Source organism: Pelobates fuscus, chromosome 6, assembly GCF_036172605.1.
Source record: "Pelobates fuscus isolate aPelFus1 chromosome 6, aPelFus1.pri, whole genome shotgun sequence".
NCBI lineage: Eukaryota > Metazoa > Chordata > Amphibia > Anura > Pelobatidae > Pelobates > Pelobates fuscus.
The window spans coordinates 201,242,679-201,264,641 of NC_086322.1; the positions used below are offsets into that span (position 1 = coordinate 201,242,679).

Sequence of the window (21,963 nt, forward strand, 5' to 3'; positions counted from 1 at the left end):
ACCTGTGACCTGCTTAAGCATTAATGGAGTACTGACTGAGTATTTACAGGTATATAACAGTACTAGACACTGGTGTCCTCTAGATCAAATGTTGTTCACTCTCTCCTTAGAGCCATTCCATTTTTGCTTAGGGTGAGAGTGAATGCTGAGATAGAGGATTTGCACTCAAGGGAACCCAGCATAAAGTGTCAGCAGTTAAGCCATAGCATTTAAAAGTTTGTTTGAAGATGTAAACCACCTTGGCTGTGTTATTTTTACAGACATTTATAAAGCGCTAACATATTCCTCTACGCTGTACAATTGGGAAAACAAACTGTAGAATATAAACAGACCGATACAAAAGGTAACAAGGGTCCTGCCTGTTAGTCAAGATCTAGCCACTGAAGATCTCTTATAAAGAGAACGTTGCTAGATAGCCTGTGAGCTTACAAGCTAAAGGTTAAAATAGAGAGATGAGACAATAGGTAGCAGGGGGAATTTGCTGGTGATGGCAGAGAGAATAGACAGTATAAATGCAGTGACTGGTAACGTTCAGGAAATGAGGAGGGTATTGACTGTAATGGCAAACAGCTGAAAGAGAATGCTTTAAAGTTAAAAGGAACCAGGGTGGATAGTGCACAGTGGAAATTAAATGGCTTTATTTCAGTTGTTTTGTAGAATTTTGAATAATTTGAAGTAATTTACAGCTAAGAGGGGTCAGGATACTGGCGTGGAGTAGAGCAAAGCAAGCATTTCTTGTATACACCTGAAATGTTTGCCAACCAAATTCTGTCAGCTAAAATATTAATAATTACATGTAACTGCAAATACAAAATATTACAGTAGTAAACTATAAGTAAATATTGCGTTGTTATAGTAAATAAATAATGCAATAACAAAGATTAATTAAATCTGGTGGAGTAAATTTTAAATTTCAGTCCATAACTTACGCCATACTTCTATTTTGGAAAATTATAGTGGGTGATTTTGAGAAATGTTACCAGGTGGCTCATTTATCCCATGTTACCTATTGGAGTCTTCAGTCAGATTCTGAGCTGTGGGTGAACTTTGAGTGGGGCAGTATTAAAAGGATCAGTGAAGTATATCCCTTGGGTAGATCCTCATTAGCTGCAGAAAAAAGTTCTGCAACTTATAAAACGTGAAAGGTATATTTTTAAGAAGCGTTGATTTTTGGATGATTTTGCAAAGGTTTTAAAATCATTCTTTGTTTAGAAAATATCGCGTATAAACTATTTAGTTTTTTCAATATTCATATGATTTATTAATACTTATTCTGTCAAAAATATATTAGTCTCATTATGGCCTTGATTCTAAATTATGGGAAACATTTAGACTACAAATATCGACTTGTTTTGTCCGATAATTTTAACAACTTTTCACTATATTTAAAGCTAGATGGGTCAGCTGCTCAAGAAATATCCTCTGAAAAAATGTCTGTTAGCTATTAAAAAATAAACCAAACAATTAAAAGCTCATATAAAATGGCCCCCATATAAGTAGGAGCATATTTGTGTAGGGGCATGTATGTGAAACAGTTAGTATTCACTGGCTGCTCGCTGTCATAAAATGCTAACAACTGGGCTGCTACTTGCTTTTAACATACAGAGAGGACCTGACACAGCAATAGGCATCATGTTGGGGCTTCAAATTATTAAAATGGGAGGTGGACAGATGAGAGAGTTAGGGCTCTTATTAAAATGAATGGGAAGATTTCATGAACCTTGCTAAAATTGTATAAAGTGAGGGACCTATTGTTTCCCCATCCCCCACCCATAGGTTGTGGGTAGGTGCTATTAAATTAATACATGGTGGGAATTAATATCCCTCAAGTCCTACCAATGGGCAGCAGGTCGGAGTCCTTAGTAAATATACTAGGGGGTGGGTCTTAAAATTTCTCCCATGGCTTGGGGTCCACAAGGACCTAGTTCCTTTCCACCCCAATAAAACCATATCTACCCCCTTCATCCTAAGGGGAGCCATTAAGTATAAATACCCATAAAACAATTCATACCATTACATTTTGTTTCTTTCTTTCTAAAACTTATTTTCTTCCGCCCCCCCAAAAAAGAGTCCAAATAAAAATCCATAGAGTCACCATAATATTATTCAAATGGAAAAAAAGTCAGATCGCAAAAAAATATGCTGGAGAAATAAAAAACACTACTCCATAAAAATGAATCTGTCTTCACCACCTGAGGGCCTCGGTGCAGACTGAGGTTGCCCTTATAAGGGCTTTCCCATGCTATGCAATTTAACCAGAGCACTCTGATTGGTTGGCTTGTCAGCAATCGTGAGACTTGTGTGTGATAAATTGTAGATTATGCTAGCTTTAGTGTACCTATAATCTTAATTTTATTAATGACAGGAGGCGAGTATTTGCTTAAGTCTCTCTTTACTAGAACTCCACAGCAGCACAGAAAAAACAACCAATCAGAAAAAAGTTAGGTACTATAAAACTCCCCTCCCCATGCATCATTTCCTCTTTCAAGCTGCGACAAAACAGAATAAAAGGCAGAGAACATCATGGGGAAGAAACGAAGTCCTAGATACGATGAATATAACGATGTCCACCATCCGAGAGTAACCGTCAAACTAGATAGTGTTGATGGACTGTAAACTGAAACGAGAGAAAAACAGAATCGAACAGGTTGATTATCCAATGAAATGTACTCAGAATAAACATGTAGGTACCCAATGTAGCAACCAAAATTAACCTTAATATGTAGATATCCCAACCCTACTTATGAAAAGAAACACAGACATAATGAACAAGCGACAGGTATCAGAGACAACAAACAGAGTTGCATACGTACCTGATAATCTAAACTATAACATTAAACAAGGGAGGGACAAGAATGGGTGGGAAATACTCGCCTCCTGTCATTAATAAAATTAAGATTATAGGTACACTAAAGCTAGCATAATCTACAATTTTATAACATGACAGGAGGCTTCGTATTTGCTGTTTCAACGCTCAATTCACCAATCCAACGCTGTTTGTGTCGCTGGTATCTATTGCAGGAAATATCAGAGTAATCCTAATTGGACATTCCAAGTTCGATAATTGACAGTAGACGGATAAAAGAAAATGCCAGCCGACGAAGCATCTCAATTACGGAAAAAAGTACCATCTGCTGGTAAATCCATTGTATGTGGTTGCGACTTGTTTCCTAGCAGCCGGTCCATGAGCTGGCAAGCTGACCTATCAGTCATCTTCCTGTAGTTTTAATATCAAAGGTCAAGTTCGGACTTGGGGACGCGAGAAGAAACTGTCACCGTCTCAACTCATGATCCGTAAGGCGGTTCCTCCGATCGTGCCGGGGATATTCGGCGATGCGGTCTTGCAGGTAGATCTCCAATTTAAAGGAATGCGCCCAAGTCCACTACCAAAATCGTATTAGAAACCGAGGAGGAACTTTCGTTCCTTCCTGTCCTACCCGGTGATATGTCTCATCCGAGAATAATTTCATAATGCAGGCAAGAGCGTGGCCAAAGTAGCCGTATTCTAAGTGATTCTAAGATTCCAAATGGACTGAGTAAACCTTGGACGCAGTAGAGAAAGACTCCAAAGGACGTCCATTCAGGGTTCCGAACTGAACTTGTGTGGAAGGACGGTGGTCGACTATACTGGGAATAGCGAATCCTGGAAACCTGCAAAGGAAGGGAAAAGCCAACCGGAACGCAGATTTCCATCCAGCAATGCCCTCGTCAAAGAGTGAAAGATGTCTGTAGGAGTCGGGGTACACCAGGTACCTCCGTAAAGTCTCATAGATCCCCTCGACGGTAGTTGAAAAAAAGGGGGTAGCGCAAATCCAAAAACAGACGGCTCCCGTGAGGGATGAATAGAGTATAGACGAAGGGTCCTCCATCTCCGAACCATGTTCACCAGGTATGCGCTCCGATTTTATCCCAAGATCGTAAAGACCGGAGAAGTCAAGACAAACGAGGATTCCTGATTTACCATATGACCCATACGTACGGTTTTACCTTCAGACCGGGCAATAGTCCTTCCTTAATGTTGTTACCCGAGCAAGGCAGTGCCTGTTTGCTCCATGAAGGTCTCCGTATCTCCCGACATCTTGACATGGGGAAACTTTCTGCTCAGTTTGCTAGTAATGGTCTGGATATCTAAAACAGAAAGCAAACTCTGTATTATATGGTGCCGAATATGCCAAAAACCTGCACTCTCAAAATACCGGAGGACCATCCGTTAGTGTACCATCTCCAGGAGTGTGTGTAAATAAATGGGAGACTCCCCCCGTTATACCTCTGAGTATTTCTCGCGTGTTTTACAGCAGCCCGGATCCAGTAGATCCATCACGGGAGATAGAATAGAGGGATCTAGTCCAAACATGTAATACTTGCATGACCAGGCAGTCCTCTAGGACGAAGCCAGTAGCGTGGATGGCAGCTCTAATTGAATTCCGGAGGGACGCCCCTCTATGTAGTCATCAATGTCTTGCACAGGCACAAGCCTGTGTGATGAACAAATGGCCGGTACTGTCGAGCGTCGAGTGCATGAAAGAGCCGCGCTCTCTACTACTGTGATCGCATACCGTGAGAGCGTCCGGGTGCTAGCCTGAGCGGGCCGCACCCATTAGTAACCAACAGCAGAGTCTACATCCGAGACCGGTTCTCTCTATGAGAATGGGTCCACCAACTTGTACTTTGTATCCAGCCCAGTATCTGGTTGATGACGAGTGAGGGACTGCGCCCTCTAATAACAAATCAGTATCCGGTTCCGTATGAGAGGATTCGCCCACTGCTCCTGAAAATAAATATACTCGGATCGAGGTGATGGAGGGCCGCACCCTCCTGTGGTGCAAACTAGAGTCCCTAGAGATCAGGGTGACCAAAACCGTAGGGCGCACCAATCACAAATGTCAGCATAAGGCTGAGGGCAATCTGGGAAACAAGGAATGGAAAACTATCAACCGACTATCCGGATCCCATGCGCGCGCGGGGTCCTGGTAGGCTGTTGGTAGTCCGAGGAAAGCTGGAGACGTTCTCCGCAATCCACGAGTGCCCGGGAGGTCGGAGGAGACCAAGTCAGGCCTCACGACGACCCGAGCGAATAGGAAAAGGAAGTCTTGAAAAAAAACAAAACAAAACAAAAAAGCAACAATAAACGAAGATAAGAGAAAATACACCCATTCTATCTCGGATAGAATGTAAACAGCAGGCCGGAAGGTAAGAAAAGTAAATCCCACTGGACAGGGCCAGGAGCTAACCTAACGCAGGAAAAAACTACCGAACCTATAGGGACTCCGGGAGGCATATACAGAGTAGATGGTAAAGACAAGGGAAAAACACAGCTTTCTCCTGAAGGAGTCTGAATACCGGTCCCTGCCGGTGCGAAGTTCTCCTTGGAGACGTGCAGTCGCCGGTTTGGAGTAAACCGTGGATGTGTCCGGGGTCTTCATAAGAAACTTTGCCCTTCAGGCATGAGGTTTAGGGCCTTCACCCTTCCTGCCATATTCAGATGGCCGTATACTGGTGTCCTCTCGAACACTATGGCAATGGTGTTTGCCCGGACACCTGCCTATCTCCATGTCACTGGTGTGCACTGGGTTTTCCTCAGTGATATTACCCCAGGCCTGCGGCCAAAAGGGGTTCGGTACCAATAGCGTAGGCCCGTCCTTAGGGCATAGTCTCAGCAGGTCAAACGAATGGACACAGAAAGGTTAGCCAAGCAAATAGTCACAGGCATAGCTGGCCATCCAAGTAGGCACCGACATAGCAGGCTATCCAATGGGGCACAGACATAGCAGGCCATTTTATTGGGCACAGGTATTGCAGGCCAATCTTATGGGCCAGACCTAGCAGGCCAATCTTATGGGCACAGACATAGCAGGCCAATCTTATGGGCACAGACATAGCAGGCCAATCTTATGGGCACAGACACAGCAGGCCAATCTTATGGGCACAGACACAGCAGGCCAATCTTATGGGCACAGACATAGCAGGCCAATCTTATGGGCACAGACACAGCAGGCCAATCTTATGGGCACAGACACAGCAGGCCAATCTTATGGGCACAGACACAGCAGGCCAATCTTATGGGCACAGACACAGCAGGCCAATCTTATGGGCACAGACATAGCAGGCCGTTCTTATGGGCACAGACATAGCAGGCCAATCAATGGGGCACAGACATAGCAGGGCATACCCCGGTGTTGTATTCCGACAATAGCAGGGGGTCAATCTGTGTAGAGCCCCCTATATGTGTAATGAAAACCAGGGAACCTAGGGTGAAATTACTCCAATATGCAAACCCCCTAGGCAGAGGTAATGTGTCTACAGATATACAGGAAACTGTTAGACCTTAATGCTTGTGGCCAAAAATAAGGATATCCTGTTGCAGGAAAACTCAGAAGTACAGGGTGTATTGCCTACAGGCTGATCTCCAGCCCTTTAAGAAATATAGAAGTAAAAATATATAATATATATGTTTGATCACATAATTGCTATATGTCTCTATATGGATATGCACCCTGAGCAGGGTGGGAGGTGGTCCTCCCAGACTGCCAGCGAATTAGGTTGGGGTCTGAATACACCCTGCCTATAGATGGGGGAGGAGAAAGCCCCTCCACAGACCTCCGCCAAGAACGGTACTGGCGGGGAAGGAGCTGCGCGTGGGCACACCCCCCGCCCCCCCGCACACACGCGGTCCGCGGGCGGAGGCGGCCGCAGTGAAGCCTCTACGTGGAGGAAACGATCCGACCACCGGGTACTCGCGCTCACTCGCGAGTACCCCTGCGACCGGGTAAAACACACGGGACCCACGGGGGGGGGGGGGACGGCTGCAGCGAAGCAGCCACGTGGGAAAGAAGATCCGGCCGCCGGATTAACTCCGCGGTCCCAGATCTCGGGGGACAGAGGAGGCCAATGCTTTGGAGGTAGAAGCAGCGATGATCCGAAGTACAGACACCAAAGAAAAATCCCACAAGGCCTATAACCTACTGCATTTACAGGGAAAAAAAATCCCATAAGCACAAAACACACTGCATTATAAAAAATAAAATGCCACAAGGCCTATAACCTACTGCATTTACAGTAAAAAATCCCATAAGCACAAAACACACTGCATTATAAAAAATAAAATGCCACAAGGCCTATAACCTACTGCATTTACAGGAAAAAATCCCATAAGCACAAAACACACTGCATTATAAAAAGTAAAATGCCACAAAGCCTATAACCTACTGCATTTACAGGAAAAAATCCCATAAGCACAAAACACACTGCATTATAAAAAATAAAATGCCACAAGGCCTATAACCTACTGCATTTACAGGAAAAATCCTATAAGCACAAAACACACTGCATTATAAAAATAAAATGCCACAAGGCCTATAACCTACTGCATTTACAGGAAAAAATCCCATAAGCACAAAACACACTGCATTATAAAAAATAAAATGCCACAAGGCCTATAACCTACTGCATTTACAGGAAAAAAATCCCATAAGCACAAAACACACTGCATTATAAAAAGTAAAATGCCACAAAGCCTATAACCTACTGCATTTACAGGAAAAAATCCCATAAGCACAAAACACACTGCATTATAAAAAATAAAATGCCACAAGGCCTATAACCTACTGCATTTACAGGAAAAAATCTCATAAGCACAAAACACACTGCATTATAAAAAATAAAATGTCACAAGGATAAAACACTGTATATAAAAATAAAATGCCATAAGGATAAAACATACTGCATTATAAAAATAAAATGCCATAAGGATAAAACCTACTGTATATAAAAATAAAATGCCATAAGGATAAAACCTACTGTATATAAAAATAAAATGCCAGAAGGATAAAACATACTGCATTATAAAATAAGATGCCATAAGGATAAAACATACTGCATTATAAACATAGAATGCCATAAGGATAAAAATATTGCATTTACATGAATACAATCCCACATGGATAGAACATACTGCATAATAAGAATAGAATCCCCTAAGGATTACAACAATACTGCATTTATAAGGCTAAAAGACTGAATATAAGCAATAAAAACCCAAAGCCACCCACTATAAGCAGGAGGCAGTGGTACTCTGACCTGTACTGACTGCAGAGCAGCAAAGAAAGAGGAAATGATGCATGGGGAGGGGAGTTTTATAGTACCTAACTTTTTTCTGATTGGTTGTTTTTTCTGTGCTGCTGTGGAGTTCTAGTAAAGAGAGACTTAAGCAAATATGAAGCCTCCTGTCATGTTATAAAATTATTTTTATTGCATTTTTTTTCTGCATCTTACTTTTTTTTGGAATCCGATTTTTCTTTTTCATATCATAACAGACCACTAGATGGCACATGATGACAGGGCATAAGTTGCCAGTCCTTTAATATTTGTAGGTTATGATATATGATATGAAAACTTTGAAATATTTTAGTTAGAAAATGGTTTCCAATCTTGGTCTTTGAATGACTGCATTGGCAAGTGACGAAACTAACATAAACTAAATTCCACCTCAAATAGCATACATTCAAAGAATACAAAAAAGATATTTCATGGAAATCAACTAGCACATATCTTTGAAGTGTTACACCCAGCAATATTCACTAACTAATAGAACTCAAACATTTCAATAACTCCTTAATAACCAGCACAAAATCCTTCCAACAACGACCTTGATTACATTTTTTTTTTTTTTTTTTAATTCTTTATTTTTGGCAGTGCAGTAGTAAGTACATCTTTCAGTAATGACAAGGATAAGATACATTAACAACAGGTAATAGACAGTATTGGTGTGTACATAGTTTAAAGCATACTGCACTGGTATTTTAAGGATAAAGTAGTGAAATAACAATATTCAAGAACAAAGTGGTAACATATCTCAGTTTGTACATCAGTTGGTCATAATCTTTCTGTGATCATGGTTACTGAGACTATGACGGCGGTCGGCGCCGCATTAGCTGAGGCAGAGATAAACCTAACATATTAATGAAAAGGTAATATAAATAAAAACAATACTGGGCATAATGGCAGCGCAGTAGTAAATATATCATTCGATAATGACAGGGCTAAGATACATCAACAGCAGGTTATATACAGTATTGGTGTGTACATAGTTTAAAGTATACTGCGCTCGTATTTTGAGGGTAGAAAAGTGAAAAACAATGTTCATGAACAAGGTAGTAACATGACTCAGTTTGTATATCAGTTGGGCTTAATCTTTCTGTGATCGTGGTTACTGAGACTACGGCGGTAGTCGGCGCCGCAGTAGCAGGGTCAGTGATAAACCAAACTTATTAATAAAAAGGTAATATAAATAAAAACAATACTGGGCATAATGGCAGCGCAGCAGTAAATACATCATTTGGTAATGACAAGGATAATATACATCAGCATCAGGTGATAGACAGTATTGGTGTGTACCTTGTTTAAAGCCTACTGCACTGGTATTTTAACCCCTTAAGGACCAAACCTCTGGAATAAAAGGGAATCATGACATGTCACACACGTCATGTGTCCTTAAGGGGTTAAAGGTGAAGTAGAGAAAAGCGATATTCATGAACAAAGTAATAACATAAATAATTAATAAAAAAGTAATATATATAAAAACATTAATGGGCATTTAAATGTATCCAACATTCCGGGTAAGGATGTATTATTAAGAACATACTTGGTGTTCGACCGTGAGATCCTATGTGAGTGTGCAGACAGAGTAGGGTAAACATGTGTGTCGGCGGACTGGCCGGTGATGATCTCATAGTTTCCCTCGGGGTGAACTCCTTTACGGTAGCCGGGTTGATTCTGGACAGTCCCGGCCGCTCTGCAGGTGCAGCTTGTAGTAAACCCGTGGACGTTAGGAGTGAAGCCAGTTCTTGATAGCTCTGTGCTTTATGTGTGGTCCCTTGGTAAGTTAACGATACCGCTCTCGGGTTCCCCCAACGGTAGGGTAGCTCTCTGGAGCGGAGGTGGTGCAATAACGGTTGTAATGATTTCCGCCAGGTAAGGGTGTTCTTGGTGATGTCCTGAAAAAACGTTAGGCTGCTGCCCTCAAACGAGAAGGGAGTTTTGCCCCGCAGTGCGGCCAGGAGTGCTGCTTTGTCTTACATGCCCTGAAATCGCAAGATGAGGTCTGCAGTGGCAGTTGCTGGAGCTCGGGTCGGCTTCGGCAGTCTGAACAGCCCGTCAAGCCTCTGGGACTTCGTCTGTTTTGGAGGGAGCAGGGCGCCCAGAAGGCGCCTGATGTAGTGGGGTAGCTCGGTGAAGCTGACTGAGTCGGGTATGCCTCGGACTTTTAGATTGTGGCGTCTCCTCTGATCCTCCATGACATCCAGGTGGTCTGCTGTGCCATGTTGCTGTTTTGCCAGTTCAGCTACTTGTTGTTCCACCTTTGTTAATCTGGAGTCCTGGGTGCTCGTACAGGCCTCCAACTGGGTGATTTTTGTCTTTGGCCCTTCTATGGCCGCTTTGTAGCAGGCCATGTCAGCAGAAAGGTCCTTGCGCAGCTCAGCCAGCATTTCCTTAATTTGCTGTGACCGGGTCTCCGGGTGTCTTGGGCCCTGTAGTACGGCTTGGCGTTGGCCCGAAGGACGCAGCCTCCATGAGGTCTGTGTCAAAGTCGCCCGATGAGTACGAAGCAATATCTTCCTCCAGCGCCATCTTGGACCTTGCGGCCTGCTGCGTGTTCCGCAGCATTTCGCCGATATCTCGGCCGGGAGGGCTTCTGTCAGCCTTTGGTTTTTTAGACTTTCTGCCCATATTACTCCTTGCTTTTGCGGTCGGGTTTGCAGATATTTTGCAGGTATTTTTCCCCCGATTAAGGTCAGTGAAGGTAAGTTGGAGTCGGAGCTCACAAAGATGCGTCCGCTCCGTTGCTCTGCTGGCTCCGCCCCCGATTACATTTTATCTGCAAAGCCAAGTCGAACATTATAAATGAGCCAGTTGCTTAAGAAATATCCTTAAAGTGAGGCACATTTATTGGCCTTTTTTAAAGACTCCCATGGCGAATGGGGGCATCAATATGAACTGATAAAATAATTACTAGAAGCTGATAAACTGCCTATAATAAATATTGGCAGGAATGTAATCAAGATCAGTTTCCTTCAAATATTAGGGATGCCATAGGTATTTCTATTTTTTTGCACAGGCTATGCTTTTAAATAATTCAGAGTTTTTATTGGATCCAGTTATGCTATTTTCTACATACTATTTGCTGATAGTTATAGATATAATGTAATTCTTTCAACAGATATTCCTCACTGCACTGACTACGAATTAGCGGTTTTTCCATTCAGAATGAGAGACTGGTTGAAAAATGTACTTCTACAATTGTATCAGAGAGATTTAGAGAATTCTGGATTTCTCTCGGAAAAGCAACGGGACAAGGTAACACTGGTATATAATAAGAACAGAGTTTGTCTGATAAGAGATGCGTGTTTAAATGTTTTTTGTCTACAAATGTATTAGTAAACCAGATTTTGTCATCTGGCTTAGGTTCACCACCCACATTTCCAATTTTGGTGATACTCATGTATCCTGCTCATATAAGGGTCACTATCATCAGCAGACTGAAAGTGTGTCATATATTTATTACAGCAGTGTGAGTGCTGGTGTGACAATTAATTGCATGATTTTGCTATTACATGACGAAAAGTCATGATTTTATTAAAGACACGGAGGCGAGTATTGCATATCCCTTTCTTTACTGTTGACAAATAGCAGCAAAGGAAACATACAGAATGAAAAAAGAATGAACATGTGATAACCTAGGCCCCTCCCCCTCAGGTCCCAGTATAACAGGCAGCACTTCCCTTCCATTTCCCTCTTTCTGCAGATGCGACCAAAGAACAATGTCCATAACTAGAGTAATGCGAGAATAAAGTCCCAAGGTAATAACAGAAAAAACCGAGGAGGAATAACATCACAAACTGGGAAGTGTGGCCGTAGAATCCATAGGACCGATGGAGGACAGCGGGAGGAGACCAATAAACCGGACCCTTGTTAGACGTCTTGCCAGATTAAGCTGTGGAGACATAAAGGACAGGAGCCAATAGGTTAAAGTCGATACTTGTAACTAGTACAAGGTTACACCAGTGGGAACAAAGACCCTTGTATATACAATCCCACAAAACAATCACTGTTAACATATCCAGTAATATTGAAAACAACAAGTATAAGGACGGCCCCACTTACCGTCCCAAACTATAACATGTGGTGTATCGTGGTATGAGTAATATGGGTGGGGAGATATATACTTACCAGCGTGAGAGTAACAAAAAAAGGGTGGGGCAATACTCGCCTCCGTGTCTTTAATAAAATCATGACTTTTCGTCATGTAATAGCAAAATCATGCAATTTTATAACAAGACACGGAGGCTCATATTGCAAGTTTAAAGCTGATCCATTATTACAGCGAATGTGTGTGGGGCCGGCCGAAAGTAGAATTCTCGGAAGGTAGATTCCCTAGACCAGTCAGCTGTTCTCATAATGTCTTCTAGGCGGGCGCCCGCAGACATCATAGAAGAGGCCGAAGCCCCTCGTACTGAGTGGGCGCCGAACACTGTAGTGTCAATGCCCGCTTGGGCCAGCAGCCATTTCACCCAGCGTGATAAGGTAGTGCTGGAAACTGGGTGAAAAGGGGGGCGGAAAGATAAGAACAACTGACGGGAGGCAGTAGATCGGTGTGGTTCGGTGCGAGATTCGTATTCACGAAGGCAGGTCACTGGGCATAGCGAAGGAGAGGCAGGGAAACTAGGGTAGGATACCGCCTTGATGGAAGTCTTAGTGCGTCTGCTGATGTTAAAAGTTACCCCGTCCGGGGTGTATGACTTGGCATCGACATCCAGTGCACTGACATCCGAGACTCTCTTGCATGAGATGAGACAGAGCAGGCACACCAATTTGGCCGACAGCTGTTTGAGGGAGAGTCCTGCGTTAGCGGGCCAGGATGAGAGGAAAGCCAATACAACTGAAACATCCCAGGTCGTGGAGTAGCGGGGCCTGGGTGGCCTTGAAAATCTAGAGCCCTTGACGAGTCGGCACACTAGAGGGTGTTGTCCCGCGGGGCGGCCCTCGAAGCCTTGGTGAATCGCCGAGATAGCGGAGCGGTAAAGGTTAATGGTCCTGTAAGCCTTACCGGCTTCGAAGAGAGACGTCAGGAACTGCAGGATCGTTGTTACAGGGGCCGAAACGGGATCCTCGTTCCGAGCCATGCACCAGCTAGCCCAAGCTCGCCAAGCTGACCCATATGCCCGTCTAGTGCCGGGAGCCCATGCTGCAGCCAATAAGAGTCTAGTTGCGTCCGAAACTCCTTGGATTTCCCAGGGTCCCCGGAGATTCGCCACGCCAGAAGTGGGAGAGAGCCCTCCAGCCGGAGGGGATGATAGCGACCCGTCGGGTCTTGTAGCAGGTCGTGGCGACCCGGCAGGAGTCGAGGATAGTCCAACGTCATCTCGAGCATTTGGGGGAACCAAGACTGCGTCTCCCAGAATGGGGTGACCATGACTAGCTCCGCCCGGTGTTTGCGGGTCTGCAGGAGTGAGCGAGGGATCATGGAAAATGGGGGAAAGGCATAGAGGAGGCCTCCCTTCCACTCTTGTAGGAAGGCATCCACTGCCTCCGCCATTGGGTCCGGCCTCCAGCTGAAGAAGCGTGGGAGTTGAGTATTGAGCCGGGAGGCGAAAAGGTCTATGGTAAATGGTCCCCAAAGAGATGATATGTTGGAGAACACCTTCCTGGCTAATCTCCAGTCGCTGGTGTCTGAAAGATAACGTGAACCCCAGTCCGCTTGGACGTTGTGCAGGCCAGGTAAGTACTCTGCGTAGACCATCAGGTTCCGTTCCAGGCAGAATTCCCAAAAATCTTTCGCCAACCTGGCCAGGACCGCCGACTGTGTACCACCCAGGTGGTTGACATATCTCACCGCCGAAACATTGTCCATGCGGAGCCGAATACATGATAGGGCACGGTCCTTGGCGAAGCTGCGGATGGCGAAGGAGCCTGCCAGGAGCTCCAGGGCATTGATATGTAGTCGGGCTTCGGACTCCGACCACCGGCCCCCAGTTGAGATGCCCTCGCAGTGGGCTCCCCAACCGTGTAGACTCGCATCCGAGTCGATCGTGAATTCCGGCGTTAAGCCGAAGATGGCTTTGCCATTCCACGCAGACAGGTTGAGAATCCACCATCGCAACTCGTCTTTCGTCTCGTTGTCCAGGGAGACTAGGTCTGCGTAGGATGCCCCGGCTCTTAGGTGAGCGATTTTTAGGCGCTGTAGCGCTCGGTAGTGGAGTGGGCCTGGGAACACGGCCTGGATTGAAGAGGCCAGTAGGCCTATGAGGCGTGCCAATTGGCGTAAGGTGAGCTGGGGTCGGATAAGGGCCCTGCGCAATTCTTTGCGGATGGAACGAATCTTGGATATCGGGAGACTCAGCGTCGCTGCCCCCGAATCCACTTGGAAACCTAGGAATTCCAAGCGGGTGGCGGGGGTCAGGCATGACTTCTCCCAGTTGATTATGAAACCTAAGCGTGACAGGAGGTTTATGGCTAGTCGTAGGTGTGAGAGGAGGGTGGAGCGCTCCTGAGCCATGAGTAGAATATCGTCTAGGTAGACGATTAGCCGAACTCCTCGACTGCGTAGCCAGGCCATAACGGGCCGTAGAAGTTTTGTGAAACACCACGGGGCTGAGGATAGGCCAAAGGGCAGACAGGTGAATCGCCAAATTTCGTGTCGCCAGTAAAAGCGTAGGAGGTCCCGAGAGGCCTCCGCTATTGGCACTGTCAGGTACGCGTCTTTTAGGTCTAGTTTCGCTAGCCAGTCTCCGTGGAGGAGGAGATCCCTTAGCAGGTGAATACCCTCCATCTTGAAATGGCGGTACCTGACTACGGCATTGAGGGGGCGCAAATTTATGACTGGCCTCGATTGGCCGCCTTTCTTTTCCACTAGGAAGATATTGCTTATTACGCCCGCAGGGCTGGGGGGTGCTAGTTCGATAGCCCCTTTGAACTGGAGGGATGAAAGTTCTTCGTCGATCCGACCGCGATCCTGGATGGAAAAGCGGATCGGTCGAGGAGGGGGAATGTGTGTAGGGCGGCAGGTGAGTTCTATATGGAAGCCCTGAATAGTGGCCAGTACCCAGGGATCTGAAGTGATTTGTGACCAGGCTGGGAAAAAATGTTGGAGTCTGCCCCCTATGTAACCCGGAGAAGAAATGTGTGGTAGAAGGCAACTCACCGTATGGTCGTCTGGAGTTTGGGTTACTCCGAAGGCCTCTGGATCGCCATTGACGTCCACGGGATGGAAAAAACATGGGGCGGGAGGTCTCCTGGTATTGGTGATACTGTTGAAAGGAGCCTCTTCCCGTGCCACGGGATTGGGGATAGTTGCGGCCGGACAGACGGCTCCTGCTTCTGCCGGCCCTGGTAGAGACCCGCCCCTGGAATACTCGCCTCATGGAGGCCTGGGCCTTGTCTAGAGCCGTGAATGCCCCCACAAAACGCCCCAAGTCTTTGATGAAGGAGTCTCCGAAGAGGAGTCCTTGGGCGTCTTTGCCCGCCTCCGTAAGGGCGAGGTTGGCTAGTTTTGGCTCAATTTTGAACAATATGGCTTTACGCCTTTCAATAGACAGGGAGGTATTTACGCTCCCAGCAATACAAATTGCTCTCTGGACCCAACCTCTAAGGTCTTCAGGGTCGACCATGCGGTTCTCCGCTCTGGCGTCTTCCGCCAAGTCAAATAATTTGGCCAAAGGCCCGAATATGTCCAGGTGTTTGTCCTGGCAGGACTTCAAAGCGGACTCTAGTCCTTTACGGGGGTTCCAGCCCAGTTTAGTGAGGAACTGGGTCATTTTCGGATCAACCTCTGGGGTGTCACACACCTTGTTGGGCACCAGAGGCCTAGGACACTCCGCCCTCAATTTGTTGCGGGCCGCCTTGCTTAAGGGTTTTCTGACCCAATTTTCCAGATATGTGGCAACGTGGTCGGCTGGGAGCCACTCCGCCGACCTTGGATGATGAAGGTCATCCGGGTCGAAGAGTGGGACCCCCGAAGGATCCACGAGGGATGGCCCCGCAGCCGCAGGGTTCCTGGTCCCCGTCTCGCCTCCGGGCATCTCTGCCTGAGCAGAGGAAAGGAGGTCGAGAGCGCCATCGGCGGAATCCGCATCAGAGTCGGAATCTGACTCGTTCATAGCCTCCTCATTTGACCCGATTTCTGAGTCGGTGCCGCTCTCAATCTGTGCTCTAGCACATTTCCAAAGCCGCGCCCGTTCTGCCTGGCGCGGAAAGGCTCTTTTGCGTGGATGGGACACGCTTTCTGGGGCGACCGAAGGTACGCCAGTCATGGTGTTTCTGGAGGCAGAGGAGTGTTTAGATTTACGGGCAGCCTTTTTGAAGTCCCCTTTAGATACCTCTCCCTGGGGTGTCGAGGTGCCCGAGAGTTGCTCGTCTGAAGGACGGGGCAAGAGGGCTTGTGAAATGGTGTGGGAGAGGGTGGAGGACATAGACCCCATAGCAGCCATAATGGCGTCTGTCACTGAGCGCTGTAGCGCCAGAAACTGTGGTCCACCGGGTTGGGTAGTCCCATCCGCCATAGAAGGCGAAATATCTGAGGTGACAGGGACCTCAGTTCTGATTACTGGGGAATCCGACTCCCCAGAGTGAGCGGACCCAGTAGATAGTCTGGGTTTAGGCATGATCAAGGACGTATGGGTTAGTCACCCAAACAAACTAAGCAAAGGAAAAAAACGCTCTCACCAGGGCCCAGACCAGCGACACACTGAGAGGTCGGGACAGAATGACAGAAAATGGCCGCCGGGAATCTCGTGGGATTCGCGGCACCCGCAAGCTACGCGGAAGAATAATGAAACAAGAAGAAGTGCGCAGAGAGGCGCTCGAGCAGAAGAAACAGACAAGGTTACATAAGCAGGGGAGGTCTGGGCCCTGAGGCTAGTGTATAACGACACAATTACTAACCTTAGAAATAAAAGACTAAATAAATACAAATTAAATAAAATCCATTAAATTATCAATGAATAGTATATAAGAGAAAATAAGGCATGTACTTATCTTTGTGTCAGAGCAGCAAAGAAAGAGGGAAATGGAAGGGAAGTGCTGCCTGTTATACTGGGACCTGAGGGGGAGGGGCCTAGGTTATCACATGTTCATTCTTTTTTCATTCTGTATGTTTCCTTTGCTGCTATTTGTCAACAGTAAAGAAAGGGATATGCAATATGAGCCTCCGTGTCTTGTTATAAAATTGCTCTGGATTCAAGATGTTTTGGTGAAGCAGGGAGATTGTTTATTAAACTGATATGTAACAATAGGATTTGTTGGTAACCCCGGTTGTTAGGAGTTTTAAAAACCAATATACCCTTGCAACATCTCCATCCATTGCCTGGATTTTATCTATGGGATTCAAAGGCTTGATTGTTTCTTCCTTCATCTACTAACTAAAATGCTCCATTCCTTTTTATCAATTTTGTAGCTCAGCTCTGCACTTTTTCTAGTGCCATGATATCTTTCCTTAGAACAGGTGCCCAAAATTGCACAGCATATTCAAGGTGTGGTAATACCAGCGATTTATAGTGAGGCAAAATTATATTTTCATCTCAAGAATTTATGCCCCTGTTTATACATTTATACATATTCTCTTCTTAAGATATGTAAGCTTTGATATGCATATCTTTCCATAGAGATCAGCTTAAATTACATAGCTTATTATAACAGTACGCATTATAATCCATGTATTATCATAACCAAGTTTGGTATTGTTTTCTTTCTTTGTTAAATGCAGGTAAAGAAAATCTATGAAAATGAGAAACGCCTTCTGGAAGGGGATCATAGCATTGGCTTGTTGTTAAGAGATTTTGAGAAAAACTATCACATGTATGTGTATCCAGTACATTGGCAGTTTCATCAGCTTGATCGACATACAGTGGACAGGTAGGTATAATATATACCTTAACTCAAACAATTACAAAATGAATCAACCCATAACATTCTTAAGAATACTGCCAAGTATCTATCCAAAAGTGAAAAAAAATAGGATGTTTCTCTGGCTATACTTTATTAGAACCTAACGATACTAAACAGTGCATAGAGCAAATCCGTATAGAATAGCCCTATCTATAGCCCTACGTACAGCTCTTTTGGATATTACCACATGGAGGCGCTCTTTTTAATCCCCCTTTTATATTGTGATCTACTATAGGTAGAATTACAATGTGAAACCCTAACCATTGACTTTCACCAACTATACTGCATTTTTATACAGGTAGTCATCACTTTACTGTTATAAAGGGGCATTTCAAACACCTTTGAAATATATATGCTAAAGACGGCTTGTTTTATTTGTAAGTAAGCGTCCTTTATTATACAGAGGTGTGTGCGAGCTATCTGCAACTATTACAATGTTTTAGTTCATTAGTAAATAAAGAAGTACATTGATGGTGCAAAGAAAATCAAATAAAAGATCTAGATGGTGTTTATATCATATAAATCAGCTTACCAGATCTTGAAAGTAATCACACTTTTCTGATGTGTTGGGGTGGACTGTGTTGATGTGTGCTCATATAATATGATTATGATAATATTTAGGGTAAGAAGTACTCTACCACTCTCCGAGACATCCCTAATACCATGTCTGTTATTTTCTGTTTGTGCATTACAGGCTGCTTACACGCTCAGAGCTTGCTCCTCTTCGTACCCCCTTGCTTCCAATGGAGCATTGCGTGACCGCCTTCTTCCAACAGTGTAACACCAACAGTGATAAACACATCTCTCTCAAGGAGTGGTGTCATTGTTTTGGAATTAAAGAAGGTATGACATATCTATTGATAAACATACATGCAGAAATGTGGAGGAACCTTTTGGACAAGACATAGTTTATCTTTACAGATATTAATTAAAAGCTTACAGGGTATTCAGTAAACAGTGGACTTTGTCTGAATGGACAAAATTTGTTGGAAATGAAAAAAAAAAAAATCATATTTACTAAGGCCAATTCTGGTTGGAATCAGTCATCTGACCAGATCTGCAGCAATTGCCTAGGTGCATTCTCTGTCTGGAATAAAATTAGTGCTTTCTCTCCCGAAACCTATACAAAGTATAGAATTCTGAATATTCAAAAAACACAGGTTTTAAAAAATAACATACATTAAAAAAAACTGTGGGTGTCAAATAGACCCATGAGATGTGCCCTGTAAAATAATGGGAGGTCATAGTCCCCCCAACCCTCCAATGAGCATTGGATCAGGGACTTTTAATAATTAATGTAGTGATCTATCCTGACTCCCTGCTTACACCTGTGGCCAGTGGGTCGGTGGCTATTTAATAAAGTAAATGTCACTCTAACATCCCCCTGTACCCCCAAGCTTGGTCAGTGGGTGTGTTACTATTAAATTCATACAGTGGAGACACATTATCAGGCCTCACCGATGGGTGGTGGGTAGGGACTATTCCCACAATAGGGTTGGGTCTGTGGTGGAGGACACTAGGCCTTCCAACTGTTATTTAGAGCCCCCTCTGCCACTTATGGGTGGGGGAAACTAGGTCTCCCTCATAATATTATTATTAGCACTCCCACGCACCACTGATGGGAACATTTGGACATTAGGTCCATCCAGTTATATTATAATAGCCCCTACCAGCCACCTATGGGTGGTGAATTGGGGTAATCTGTTCAGCCCCCATTATTTATTTGTAAGTCCTCCACCAAATGACTATGAGGTGCAGGGAATTGGAAATTTCTAGTGACTGGGCCACATTGGCTGTCCAATATCTAGCTTTTAATATAAACCTTATAGTAATAGTCTTATTGGTCCATTAGGGTTTTTTTTTTAATTGGTCAGACACCACATAAGTAACTCTCCCACTGTCAGTGGGCAAATACTTTTTTTTAAATCCAGGCCAGATTTGAAGCAACTAGTCTGAAGCACTTGTAGCATATGGGCGCAGGTCTGAAGCAGTCAAGGCTGGATTTCCAGCTGTCCATTAGCATTTGGTCTGGCTGAAATCCAGACCAAATTCAGACCTATTCAGTGCCTGAATTGCTAAATACTGTGAACGATGTCCTGATTGCCCCATTCGGAAAAAGCCATACAGACTTCAGTGAATAACCCTGTTGGAAATCAGAAAAATGTAATTCAAGGGACACTGTAGCACAGTAGCTGCTTCATCTCCTTGAAGTGACTATAGTGACTATACAAGCGTCCCCAGCAGATGATCCCCTCTCTGCTATTGAGGAAACATAATTCTAAGCATATATGGGCAGATGTGATTGGCTAAGAGTGTTTAAAACTATTGAGGGAACCCTAACATTATGTTATGCTTTTGTTTTTCAGAAGAGATAAATGAAGATCTTTTGTTCTGAAACACAAGTGAAATGTGATAAAGAAGATCCTTACATCTAACACCCATGCTACTTCTAGAAATTCAAATACAAATGTAATGTTTAATGTAATCCTTTGTACAAATACAATACATTAAAGGAACACTCCAGACTCCTAAAGCACTTTAGCTTGCTGAAGTGTTTTATGTTTAAAGAATGTGCCATTATGTTTTAATTAGGAGTATATCACCTAAACAGTATTTTTTTTTTTATATATTAGGGCAATGGAGTGTCCACTTTAGGACCTGTTTTCTAAAACTGATGAATGAATGATAGGTTATGTTTGAGTTTCACATTAATTACATCACTGGTTGTCGAACCCATCCTCAAGAGTCTTCGACAGTATAAGTTGTATCAGTATGCCCTGAAAAACTATTTTGTATTCCCAATAGCTTGGACTCCTGGTGACTCAAGATGTATTACTGTGTGCATAATATAACATTTAATAGACTAACTGTTATAACCTTTTGTGAGTCTTCATGTCTACCATAGTTAAAATGTTTTAATAACACACTGCCTTTTCACAACCATTTAACGCACCTCCTATTATATTAAAATATAGTGATGTGGGGCGGGGCCTGACTGCTGAGCAGGGAGGACGTGAACCTCACAAGCTCCTGCAATAAGCTGCACTCTATCGCAAATATTCCGCTCAAAAAGCCACTAATCGGGCCACAACGGTCACCAACCGTGAAGGGACTACAAGCGGAACAGAATGTTACCCCTCACACGATGCTACGACCTACTTTCGCCGAACAAGCAATTGAGGCCTACCCACATGGCGAGCGCGGGAGGGACGGCCGCCCTCCCACCACCGCGGCTAGCCACCTCGACGACTAAGGGCCCCTGTTCCCCCCCCATGGACCGGCGGGGGTTATCCCGGTCCAGACTCCACAGGGCTACGGAACCCCACAAGCTATCGGGTTTGCAAGCAGCACTTACCCAGAGGCCAAGATGGCGGACGCCGACCGAGCCTCACTGCCCCCACCCGCCCAACCTCTCTCAGCGCGGATACCTAACGTGAACCATCAGGAGGACCGCATAGCAGCGGCATTTGACCTCTTCTGGACACGGTGGGAGGCTATGCTGGCACAAAATCATGCAGCCGCAGCGGTCCCTCGACGGTCCGCCACTACTCACACAAAGGCACCTCCGTTGAAACGCAAGGCAACACCACCGATTGACACAAAGCAGCAGAAGGTCGTGAGAGCTCTACCCAGACTTAAAGGCAGCGGACCGAACACCCGTTACTGCAAGCCTGACTCCAGACAAGCTCGGAGAGCCACCAAACTCTGCCTGCCGCCCCACAAACTAAACTGGCGCACTCGAGGCACCCGCACACGGCCTACACCAGGCGAAGGCCAAAAAGCCTGTCAGCACTCCACCCCATTGCAGCGATGCACAGCTGCAACCAGCACTCTGAAGAGCTACACCTGTACAACAAAGGGACACACTGAACCTCACACTCGCCAATCAGACAGAAGGCAGCAGACCATCAGACCCCTCCGCTACCCCCACCACGGGAAGGACCCGGCCCATGGAAGTGCCCGGGTCCGGGGTTTCAAGATGCCGGCCTTCATCCCGGCCCGGGGCTGGAGGGTGGAAGTGCCTCG

The 21,963-nt window shown here is 45.1% G+C and overlaps 1 protein-coding gene across 1 annotated transcript in view; it reads left to right on the forward strand.

Annotated features, from left to right (window-relative positions):
• The window catches only part of SPARCL1 (SPARC like 1), a 62,127-nt gene extending 41,218 nt beyond the window's left edge, over positions 1-20,909 (forward strand). Inside the window, exons 8-11 of the mRNA XM_063425293.1 lie at positions 11,216-11,352; positions 17,756-17,904; positions 18,632-18,780; positions 20,304-20,909. Of these exons, the coding sequence (XP_063281363.1) occupies positions 11,216-11,352; positions 17,756-17,904; positions 18,632-18,780; positions 20,304-20,332 (464 nt within the window). The 3' untranslated portion in view covers positions 20,333-20,909. The remainder of the gene's footprint in view (positions 1-11,215; positions 11,353-17,755; positions 17,905-18,631; positions 18,781-20,303) is intronic.
• Positions 20,910-21,963: the final 1,054 nt, after the last annotated feature.